Source organism: Vidua chalybeata, chromosome 1 (assembly GCF_026979565.1).
Source record: "Vidua chalybeata isolate OUT-0048 chromosome 1, bVidCha1 merged haplotype, whole genome shotgun sequence".
Classification (NCBI taxonomy): domain Eukaryota; kingdom Metazoa; phylum Chordata; class Aves; order Passeriformes; family Viduidae; genus Vidua; species Vidua chalybeata.
In genome coordinates, this window is record NC_071530.1 from 134875111 (window position 1) to 134887825 (window position 12715).

General features: G+C 34.4%; 1 protein-coding gene across 1 annotated transcript in view; it reads right to left on the reverse strand.

Annotated features, from left to right (window-relative positions):
* Positions 1 to 3259: 3259 nt before the first annotated feature.
* Positions 3260 to 12715, reverse strand: part of ANGPT1 (angiopoietin 1) — a 150671-nt gene continuing 141215 nt past the window's right edge. The window contains exon 9 of the mRNA XM_053947911.1: positions 3260 to 3669. Within this exon, the coding sequence (XP_053803886.1) occupies positions 3509 to 3669 (161 nt within the window). The 3' untranslated portion in view covers positions 3260 to 3508. The remainder of the gene's footprint in view (positions 3670 to 12715) is intronic.

Here is a 12715-nt window from a genome sequence, read left to right on the forward strand (position 1 = left end):
AGTATGTATTTGTGTGTGTGTGTCTGTGTGCACAGCACAGCTGAGTCAGTGCAGCAGCAGCAGCAAGCTGTACTCAGGGTTAGTGCCTCTCTCCTCAAGCTGTCCAGCCCATGTAAAAGCTGGTAGGTAGGAATGCTTTTTGGCACAACTGCAGCACAGTCTGGCTGTAAATTACGCTTGATTCTACCTAGAGAATTAAGCTCTTGTTGTGATTGCTATTTCAGTTTTGTTCTTCCCAGAGGAGAAGGGGAAACCGTGCCAATCCCAAATGAGATTATTTGAGGCATGGTCAGAGCTGTGGTTTGAGCTTCAAGTCTGCAGAGAAGAAAGTTGTTTTTATAGCTGGAAGGATTTTTTAAGGAACTTTATCTTGGGACACAGTTGTACAAATGACTATAAATGTGGATGATTTACCTGCTTAATAGGTCAGTACTGCATGTTAGGGCACTTAAGAAAGTGTGGATTTAAATAACATTTCCAGCCTCAGAAGATATTAAAAATTGAGGATCAATATGCTTTGGAAAATGTATCTATTAGTTTGTCAAAATTTTGTGTATTCTTGTTTTATAAATCAGGAAATTATCTGTGAAAGGTAAATAGTAAAGTTACTGTTATGACTGACCAATGACTAATTTTTTACTATCTGTCAAGGCAAGTAGGATTTTAATATAAATCAACTCCAAACCCAGCATTTTTAGGAATTGCAACTCTTCAATTTATGCAGTACATATTCATCCAACTTTAGGAGCAAAATGTGCTTTTATGTCTATAGTTCCTTGTACCTTTAGTGTTCATTTGAAAAGCTGTGTTTCCCTAAAGGAACATAACAAGTCAATTAAGAAAAAATTCCTGAGAAAATGAGGATAAATTGGCTACAAAGAGACGCTAAACCTGATCACTGCAGTGTTAAAAGGCATATAAATGGAGCAGAAGGAATTTCTGGGTAAGAGATCAGCGGAGATTTGTCACTGCCACACATGATTGAATGGATGACAGAAGAACACATCATAAGGCAAGGAAAACATCACACTTCAATTTTTGTTTTGTCTGTTGAATAAAAGAAATCTTGCATTTTAAGGATTGATAGAGAGTTGTACAAAATGAACCAAAGATAAGAAATATAGTCCCGTGATTTTAATCAAGGAAATTCAATTAAAAATATTAAAGTATGGATATGAAAAATTAGAAATAATAATTACTGAATAAACTTGAATTAGAGTTCCTCCCTTCCTATACTCTGTCTAAGCTTGTTACTATTTCTAACACGGAGAAATAATGGCTTTTGAAATGTTATCAGCTTATCACAGAAAGTTATACTTAGAGCAAAGCAAAATCACATACCCCACAATTTTTAAAAACATTTTATTATAAAGGACAGGAAACCAAATCCACATTTTTTTCAACCCCAGATAAATAAACAGTAAATATAATGCTTTTAATTTTAAACGTGTTTTGCCTTTTGCAATAGGATCTGCAAAAATGGCATTCTTAACTTGGAGACCGGCAAAACTCTGTCTTTTGAGAATGTGGTAGAAGATAGAGTTCATATTTTGCACATTAATGAAGACCATTAAAAAAGCCTGCTGAAACCGGGACAAAACATGTCTGTGAAGAAAGTGCTATGTAAAAAGTAGTTTGGTAACTTATTCAGCAGAAAATTTCAAATTAACCCTTAGTCAAGATTATTTCAAATATATATATAAATATATACAACTACACAAAAAAAAAAAAAAAAGAAGTCTTCCCACTTAAAATTAAACAAACATCAAATTGTAATGAAGTCAGAGAACCCTTAGGGGCTGCAATAGCCCTCAGTGGTACCATAATCTTGTGATCTTTAGGAAGAGATTTTTAAAAATGTCCAAGTATGTTTTTCTCTATTCCCTAGAAATAAACTGCTAAATTAAAAAAAAAAAGGTGAAAAAAGTAAGGGGAAAAAAGAGTTATCATTACTCTTAAAAAAATTAATAAATGGAACAAAGCAACAAAGAGATGAGTAAACACCTCACCACATGCAGATTCTGTGTGCCATGTTGGTCCCAATTTAATTGATGAGGGTGTTACTTTTGATTTCAATGGGAGTAGGGTAAACTTTGTCATTTTATTTCTAGTAGAAGTAGAATGACTGTGAACTGCTTTCCCAAATGGGCTTTATTCATACTACTTAATCAAAAGGGCTGCAAATGGAAAGCGTTATCTCTGTACCCTCATAGGCCACCCATTACTTTATTGCTTGTTATTAGACTTTTATCTTTTCCAATAGTCCTACACTTCTGCAGCATTTTAGTAGAACAAAATTACTTGTTAGCAACCTGTAAGCAGTCATCTAAAGTTCTTCAATATTTATATCCTTTGAGGTTTTTCACCCTTTGCAAGAGTTCAGGGTTGCCTGTACAAAATAAATGACTGTTGCAGGAAATATATGATATTTACAAGTTCACAATTCTTTATTTTTTATACAGTTCTGATGACTATTTTTTATAGTTGTAGCTTAAGCACTGTGTAGAACTGGCATGCTTCTGATATTCATAAAAATGTAATAGAAAAATAAAATAATTGGATAAATTGTGCACATGCAAAGATACTGCAAAATTAATCCACTGCCTTAAGCTATGCATTTATGTAATTTTTTATACCCTAACAGTTTGCCTTCCTATGTTCTTTTGATGGAAAAATTCCATGCAAAATCCTATATTTTCTCTTGGATAATATTTCACATTCTTTAAACCTTCCATTAATTATTCTACATGACATTCAGACTGCTTTTAATGAAAGAAAGGAAAAACCTAAAAACACAGCTACTTTTGTTATCACACTATAAATCCCAGCTCAGGGATTATGCCAATTACCTGATTTACCTCTACAGAGCAACTGAGGAATTTATGCTTATTATCCTTATCATTATTCATATGTTTGACTCAGTTTATTAGAAACCTGTTCTTAAAGTATTTAATGAAAAATTTTATTTGCACAAATAATTTGACTCTGGGATTCACATAAATCCATCCACTATTCAATTTCAGTTCATTAAGAAAAACAATATTTGGAGTGGTCACCTTGGATGCTTTAAGACAAGTTTTAATAAAAGTGTCTCTGTAATCTATTTTCATGGGTATAATGTTGGCATTTCACTGCTGAATAACATTCTACTCAATAGGCCATGGTTGATATGTTCCAGTTTTTCAAATTCTGATCCTGTTGCTGAATTTAAAAAAAAAAAAAAAAAAAGACATCCACTGGCAAGCACCAAGTTTGTGCAGAATAGCCAAATCCAGTTTTTTTGGGAAATCATTTCAGCCACCTTCTTCTAAACCAAGCTCCCCGCAGTAATCAAAATATGGAGCGACTGTTGGGAAGTGTTTGCAGGTTATGGAGTGACAGCGAAGCGACTTTGCATCATCCCTACACGCTGCTTTCGAGAAGCCCTTCGCCTTTTACCTTCAGACTGTGACAATGCTGCTGCTGAGGGCGGTGCCAGCCTGGCCTCTGGATCCACTGCAGAACTCCTTCAGAAGTCCAAAGGCCGAATCATCATAGTGGTGGAGTGCAAGGAGTAGCTGGGGCCTTTGAAGTAATGCCATTTGATGCCATTGAGCTTCCCGTGGTTTTGTCCAGCTGTGTAGAACATTCCATTGAGATTGGAGGGGCCACAGGCATCAAACCACCACCCTGAAACCGGTAAGACAAAATATTAAACCGCAAGTGCACTAAATATTTTACTTTGTTGTATTAGGTTTAGCTGATTAGGAAATTCTAGAAAATAGCTCATTAATAGTGCGGGTGTAGTATCTTCATATTTTCCTTTTTTGCTCTTTTGTGCTATTCTATAGTCAGCAGTGCTGGAGAACACGCACGTGTATTTACAGAATTGCAAAAGTAATTACATCCCAACGCGTTTTAGTTTTATATGCAGTATGTGGAGTAAATGCAAGAACATGAAAGACAAATGAAGTGGTTTTCATATTTGGACAGTATTGTATTTTTAATTTAAACCACAGAAAAAGACCACAATTCAAAAGTATTTTGAATAATTCCACTTGTTATTTTGAGTATAAGCATGATTTGATTTTATTTACCAACCTTTTTCTACTGCTTTAACTGTGATTGTTCTCTGCTCAGTTACTTTTGTTTCCAGAATAGATGTTGTTAGCAACTGAATGATGAGAATTGTGGTGCTGCATTGCCCTATATTATATTCTTGCTTTAAGATGAAACTAATCAGTGAACTCTCTTGTTTATGTTGCCAAGATCTTTTCTTCTTAAGGTGAATTTTAGATTGCCATGAGACCTAGAGTTTTAAGAAAAATTCCAAATAACATGAAACTTGGCAACACCAGACTACAGAACACAAACTGACAAATATAAACTAGATGACATGCTGATTCTTCTGAAAGTAGTGGGAATTTTGCTGGATACCTTGATGGGAATAGAATTTTCTCTCCAACACCTTGCAGAGTATCTATGTATAGTAAGAGAGAGATGCTTAGTTCAGACTGAGAAAGGCAGAATGAATTCCCAGACTGCAAAAAGCATATTATCCCCAATATCAAAATGTATTAACATCTGTGGCTAGGAGTTCTATTTGTCAGAAAGATTTCTGTTGGGACTTTTTTCATAGTGAGACCTATAATTTTGTAAATCTTTAGCACAGTTTTTATGCATCTTTCCATGGCATATGGTTGTATTGAACATTTGTGTCATGAGGCAAATAAGATCATAAAGATCAGGTAGTCATCTTTTGCTTTTGTTAGTTAAAAGCTACTTTAATTTTCGAAAAAGGTATTTCAGCCTGCACACCTCAGCATTGCAATCTTCCCAGGACCCCTTGTGAAGCATTTTCTAGTAATACTGGTAATGGCAAACTGATCATCCAGTGAGTGCATACTGAATTCTGCAGGTGTCACTGTGGACTAGAATGCAGAATTTAAAATTTTCTGTGTGTTTTCTACTTTGACTTCTGGAAAAGGAATTAAACTGTGACAAACTCCTTTTAGACAGTGTTCAATGTCTCAGTGAATCCTCCAATTCCATCATATTTAGTGGTTAGACTTTTATCTACCTATAATGAATGCATTATATGAAAGTATTTTAATCTACGGTTTACTACTACCACCAATATGATACTGATTGTGTTTAGCCCTCAGAACCAGTGCTTACTCTGTTCTTTGTATTCAGATCCACATATTTTATGCTTCTAGTCTTGCAATTCTTAAGATTTTGGAAAGTACTTAGTGGTTTTTTTTTGGTTTTTTTTTTTTTTTTTTTATGTAACACTTCATAATGAAATCTTGAGGGATGAATTTATGCCAGATGAATTCTGACAATTTTCTATTTTGGTACAGCTGTCCTTCCTTTGATTTCAATGTGATGCCTAAGGGGGCAATAACCAAAGAAAGGGAAAGCTGTACAGCTGATGTTTTACTGTAACCAGAGTATAATCTTGTAGAAATTTAAGACGAAGTTAAACAGAGAAATCCTAATCCTCATTTTTCAAAGCTGGAACTCAGATGCAGCTGGGTTCTGTTTATGGTGTTGGGATGAAGACATGGCAAGCTGACCTAGTTACCATTTCATATTAAAGGAATAGATGCATAAATGCTCTTTTTTGGGGTAAAGGTTTTCAGTGATGCCATACAAAATCAATGTAAAAATTGGAATAAGCCAAAGAAACACATAATTTTATAAAACATTTGTGAGGACTTGCTCCAACCTCTCATCATAGATTTCTAAATAAGCACTTCTTTCAAAATGTGTTTTAATGATCTTAACTTTTTTCCTATTGTACTGTTCTTGTCAGTGAGAATGAATGGATGAATGTTTTAAAGATGTTTCCTAATATTGCAGTAAAACTTTGGGTTTACTTTCTCACTGTCTTTTTTTTTTTTTTTTTTTTGAAATTTGAGTTTTGTTTTGATTCATAGTGGCTTTTTTCCCCTCCATATAGTTATTTCTCTCCATGCTCCCCCGCAGTCCTCTGAAAGGCCTTCACTCCCCTTTGGGCCTCAGATTATCACAAGGCTTCCTACTGCATGTCTCAACACCAAAACTCACATCTTTGAATGGATGCAAAGGAAAAGTTTTTACAGATGCTTTGTATGTTGAGGGAAAGAAGAATGCAAGCAGTGACTTTCCTGGTAGCTATGAGGAAATGAGGGAACATAAACCAGAGGTTTCTGAAAGATATACCTGCAGCACTGCCATTGCAGAAAACACCAAATTAAACAGCTCCAGAGCTGTGAGACAGCCTGACCTAAGGAAAGACCCTCAGCAGCCAGGATTTTTTTATGAATGATCTTGTTTATATTTCTCTGCAAGGTAATGGCTTTCCCAAATAATTATAAAGTCATCTTTGAACCGCAGTAAGACTTTAACTTTGGAGATAACTTTTGGCAACAATTTCCATGGGATGTTTGAATCAGGCATGAAAATGATGAAGAGTGAGCATTGTGAGAAATAACAATATAAGCAAGAATTTAAAGTGAAGTGGCAAAAAGAAGGTTTTTATGAGAAGCTTAAGAGAGTTTTTATTCAGAAAGAGAGCTAGTTTCTTCGAGCTGCTGTGATCATTGAGTCACTAATTACATATTTGAACTGAAGGCAAATTCAAATTTTTAAGTTAGCCCACCCCTAATATCTTGTATAGTACAAGCAGCACTACCATCTCTGTTTGTAAGAAAAATCCCTAGGTCATAAAATATATTTTCCCGGCAAAATATAAATTAAATAATGCATAGATAAGTTGTTTGAAAGTTCATCTATACAAATAGAAATGAATCCTCACTGTAGATGGCAGTTCTTCTGGAACAGTTAAAGTAGGTTCACATACTGCATATGGTTGTTCTTTGGTCTTTAATTCATGTTACTATAACCAAAGGGAAATTATTAAATTTCATGTCAGCTATTTTCATTAATAAATATATTTTTTATGCCTAAACTACCTAACTCAGATAGCTGAGCTCCAAACTACACTAGATCTATACTGTAGTATATCTTTGACTGAATATTAATGTATATTGAAATAATTTCCACAAATTCTTGCAAAAATACCTAATAAAGGGGCTTTGCTCAAATGAGTAACAATACTAAAAGAAAAAAACCACAAGCATCTTTTATAATGGTTTTCTGAAGTGACAAGTATAATTTTTGCACGATAGAATCTTCTTTGTCAAAAGCAATATTAAAAAGGCCTTTTGTATGCCAAAGCTAACCGATTTGCTTTTTTGGCTTGTATAAACTGCAATTAAGCATGTATGCTTGTAAAATTCTTTTTTAGTGACCTAATGCTCATCAATTCATGAGTGCACTGTAAGGCTGGTGCTCACTGGGAACTGCAATTATTGCTTAGGTTTGATGGGAGGTTCTTAGTTGACTTTTACATTCTAAAATAATAGTTGTCAAAACACTGCACGTTTGATGGCAGATTCTTTCCTCTTACACCTCAGCTCTCCCTCCTGAGGACTCTGAATGTCTCCAAATGCATCAGGATCAGTGCAGGCCATTCAATAAGATTCAAAGTATGTCTTAATAGGACATTTGAATGGATTTACAGAATAAATGGATTCTATGGAAAGCCAATATTTATTTCTAGCCCTCTGGGTTTGTCCATAAAATTTAGTGCATTTGGCAATAAAGCCAATAAGAAAAATTTTGAATCCAAAAATATTAAAATATTCAATTCAATGTTCAAAAGAAATAGAAATTTATTTTAGGAAAGACTTCAATGTTTCTGACATTCTGTAGTTTAAAGCAGTTAGATGGCAATGCTTAGGATCTGCTTGATTTTTCATTGGTAATTTCTCTGGATGAAGTTTCGGATGACAACTCAATCTCTCAGTGGAGCCATGGAAAAGAGTCCAAAAGAGTGAATGTAACAGGAAAGACTTAGGATTGTTTAGTCAGAATTTGAAAGACAAATTGTCAACAATTTAAAATTAACTAAAAACCTTTCAAAGAAATGGAAAGGAATGGTGTCTCTTCTTTCTAATGGTAGAGGTTATGACAGGATGGAACACATTTAAATTGTCATAGAATTAGTTAGTCAACATGCATAGCTTTCTTATATTAAATGTAGACAAACTCAGTGACAGATTTTAACATGAGAATAGAAATCTTTAAATCAATAGGAGTCTTGAAAATGAATAGAAAGACAGAAACAAACAGATAGAGAAGAATCTGTCTTGGAAAGGGTCTAAATGACCTCTGGAAGCAATTTCTATGTTCTTTTATTCCTTAGAGTATTGGATTGATCAGACTACCACTTGACAATCTGAAGATTAAATTAGATTTTAGCTGTTAGGATATAAGAAGAAAAGGCATCAGCTTTTCATATCCACTGGATAATGCAATCCCTTTTATAAGGACCTTTTTATGAGGTAAAAATAACATGAAACTTGCAGACTGGTGACTATGTTCTAATATATCAAAAGTTAGTCACTTCCTGAAGATCTCCTAACACTGTATTACAGTTGCCTATATTTAACCCTGATAAACATGCCATAAATATTTTTGTTGAAAGTTATGCATGATCATATGTATAGTTAAATATTTGAATATTTCAAGCAAAAAACCCAAATAATATTCTAACCATTTGATTGTATTTTTTTTTCATAAAAATATTTGGCAATATAAATGGTACTTCATTAATGGTGCTTTCTGAACAATTTCTTTATGAAAGCAGGAATATTAATAAAAAATTTTTAAAATGTGCTTTATCTAATTAGGTGCATATCTAGGAGTTCAGGTTAGATAATCTTAAGTGTCCTGCCATTGTCTCTTTCAAATATTTTGTTTCAAGGAGAATATAAGAAAAACTGTGGCTTTTTTGATTGGAGTGTATGGACAGATTTCTATATTTAGCCAAAAACTTCCCTCCAAGTCATGACATGAATCTCCCATACCCTTCTTGCCAGAGATTCATAAAATTCACCACTTGGAGAAAAAAGCAGTGAAACAACAGGTAGTGAATGCAACATGGTTTTGGAGTCATTGAGCAGCCTCTAACTTAATAGATGAGAAATCTATTGAGGCTCAATAAATATGTGTTTACTAAATATGTATTTCTCTGACTCAGGAAGCTCCTGAGATTCAAAAGATACTGAGAAAATACTCAAGGGAGGTATAATTTATTTGCATTGTGCTTATGCCTGTATTGAGTGTTGTCAGAGACAGGAGACTCCAGCTGGATGGACCTCTGCTTCCAGTAAAATAAAACAAACAATTTATTTCAGTCATCTATGCTGCTTCAAACCTGGCAAAACATCTAGAAAGTCTCCCCGTCTTTGTCAAATTATTTTAGGGATCAAAATTTTAGCAATATTCTCATTTCTCACTTGAAGCAAGGTAAATGTCTTTGTGAACACCTCAGACTGCAGCCAATTCCAGACAGAGAAAATCACCTTAAAACTCTTTCTTGGTGAGCCAAGATACCATAAGTCACTTTCCAGTGACTGAAAACAACTTCACAAACAATTTGGGGCTCAGCTGCCAGGTGGTATCTGGCAGAACAGATGGGAATTTGGCCCAGGAATCTGATCCAGAGATGTCAAATGCTAAGGCCTGTATTGCAAATCCAAGCATTTTGAACTTCTAGTCATAGGCTTATTCTTGTGACAAGTTTTTGCATTTTTAGTGCTGTTTCTTGCAAAAAAAACTGTGTATGTAACTCATTGTGTCAGTCTTTAGAATAAGGCTTGAAATAATATGGGGATATACATATATATAACCCTTTTTTTTCAGTTTACTGGCCTGAGATATTGAAAAAAAAATTAAGATCTTATTTGAATGAATGATTTGTCTTCCTTTAAAGTAAAACAAACATGGTTAGATTAAATTTTCCAAGTCACAAAAAAGCAGCTAAAACATTTAAATATGATGACAGTTTGAGGGGTTAAGAATCCAGCTCATGCACATAATTTTGAAGGCATTCCCTAAAATCCATGTAAAGATAGAGTCAAGTAGCATAGCATGGATCTTTAAAAAACAAGAAAGACACACACACAATACACTGTTGGTGCTTCTCTATTATTCTCCCAGTATTTAATTTCTCATTCTAGGGAAGAAGGATGAGATATAGGAGAAGAGAATAATAGTTATGATATAGACCAAATAAAACTGACAACTAGCAAGATCACAGAGAGAAATGTGTGTTTTCCTTACATTTTTATTTTCAGCCTTGATTATAACCATATCACAGTCTTGAGTTTTGGCTTATCTCAGCCTTTATTCCTGACATAAATATATTCATTTCACCTCATAGAGATAACAGACTCACCCAAACTGTCAAGATAGCTAGAAACTTGCCTGCAAATTTCATACCATTCATCATTAAAGAGCTCTCTGTGATGTTGCCAAAACCAACATTCTGATATCTTTTTGGGGGAAAAAAAAGAGTGGTTTTCCAAAACCTGTTATTATTGCTACTTTTCTAAATTAGTCTTTGTCTGGTAGAAAACTGAAATATACTCCCTAAAAAGATATTTTGGGATTTAATTAAATTCTGATATTTCTCAAGAATGAGAAAGTTGTTTCAGGGAGAAAATCATATCAGACTGTTTGAGGAGAACTCTAGCATGATTAAAGTCTTTCTTGAGGAACTACAAATTACAGTGCTGTACAACCTGTCTCCAAAGGAGCAGTACTCAGAGTCTAGTCCAAAAGAGTAGATTCATCTATCTCCAAAGGCTAATTGAATCTCCTTTTACTGTGTGGTGATTTGCTAAACTTGTGGTTTCCTCAGCCTTTGGTATTTCACCCCCTTTCTCCCTGTTCATTTAATTTGGTACCAGTAAATTCCAATAAGTGGCTATGCTGTTGATTTACAGGAATGCTGCAGCAATAGATGTGAGCCTTGTGGAATGGTTGTTCAACAGCAGACTGACCTTGGCAGGGCACTGACCTGTCACAGAACTCAGAGCAGGAAAATAAACAAAGCCTCAGCTCCCAGAAGGAGCTGCCTGGGAGTAGGGGTGTTTCCAGGCAGCTCAGACACATGAATGAGTCTGCACTTCAGCACAGACACAACTCATACTCAGGAGCTTCTCACTAGACTCTGGCCTGCCCTGGAAGTAACACATTTTAATTTAGCATGTTCTCCAAAGGGAAAGGGCAGCAGCTTTAATTAAAATAAACTACTGACTTCTTATCCACTATCTGTCTCCAAATCTCTCTGGTTAGCTTTTATTTTTTATAGAAATGAAAAGGTAGTGTCTTATCACCTGTCCACTGGAAGAAGCTTCCCATGACAACTTCTAATATGATATCCCTAGAGGAAGTTAGAGGAGCTTGAATAATTGGCTCCTTAAAGGTTTTTCCAACTGGGTCACTTCTAACTGGCAAAAGAGAATGAGGAGGTGGGTTGTGCATGTGATATAAATTCTCAGTGATGGGAAACCATCTTCTGTCAGCAGATGATTGCTTTAGAGGCTCATATGTGCCTGGATGTGGCCTGAGCTCAATTCAGAGTGCCAGCAACCACAAATAATACAGGTTTAACAGTCTGATCCAAAATACTTAAAAATTTACATGCTACAGGATTTTTTTTCCAGGAAAGTTAGAAATCACTGAGAGAGTCTCCAAACAAGATCAGATGTGAAGATGAGAAAGGGCTTTTCTTGGTCATAGAGTCTGTAAACCAAAGAATCCCAATTTAAGCTTTCTGCAATAATGTGGTATTCTAGAGATAAAAATGAGCCAGACCACATAGGGACTACGAATAATTATCATTTGTCAGAGAAAATTCTCACTCTTAGGAGCATTAGGAGTCTGAATGGAGAGATAATATCAGATATTCATTCTCTGTGCTGGAGGGAAAAAGTACCAATCATGTACTATATACTATACAGTGTACACTATACTTGCTGGCAGTCAGATTGACTTTGGACTTTAAACTGTCCAGCGTAACTTGTCTTCCCCACCTCAACTTTTCTTTCTTTCTTTCTTTCTTTTTCTTTCTTTCTTTTTCTTTCTTTCTTTCTTTCTTTCTTTCTTTCTTTCTTTTTCTTTCTTTCTTTCTTTCTTTCTTTCTTTCTTTCTTTCTTTCTTTCTTTCTTTCTTTCTTTCTTTCTTTCTTTCTTTCTTTCTTTCTTTCTTTCTTTCTTTCTTCTTTCTTTCTTTCTTTCTTTCTTTCTTTCTTTCTTTCTTTCTTTCTTTCTTTCTTTCTTCTTTCTTTCTTTCTTTCTTTCTTTCTTTCTTTCTTTCTTTCTTTCTTTCTTTCTTTCTTTCTTTCTTTCTTTCTCTCTTTTTCTTTCTTTCTTTCTTTCTTTCTTTTCCTTTTCTTTCTTTCTGTTTCTCTCTTTCTTTCTCTTCTTCCTTCCTTTCTTTCTCTCCTTCCTTCCTTTCTTTCTTTCTTTCTTTCTTTCTTTTTCTATCTTTCTTTTTGAGTCTTTCTTTTTCTTTCTTTCTCTCTCTCTTTCTTTCTTTTCTTTCTTTTTCTTTCTCTCTTTCTTTCTTTTTCTTTCTTCTTTCTCTCTTTCTCTCTTTCTCTCTTCTCTTTCTCTCTCTTCTCTCTTTCTCTCTTTCTTTCTCTCTTTCTTTCTTTCTTTCTTTCTCTCTTTCTCTCTTTCTTTCTTTCTTTCTTTCTTTCTTTCTTTCTTTCTTTCTTTCTTTCTTTCTTTCTTTCTTTCTTTCTTTCTTTCTTTCTTTCTTTCTTTCTTTCTTTCTTTCTTTCTTTCTTTCTTTCTTTCTTTCTTTCTTTCTTTCTTTCTTTCTTTCTTTCTTT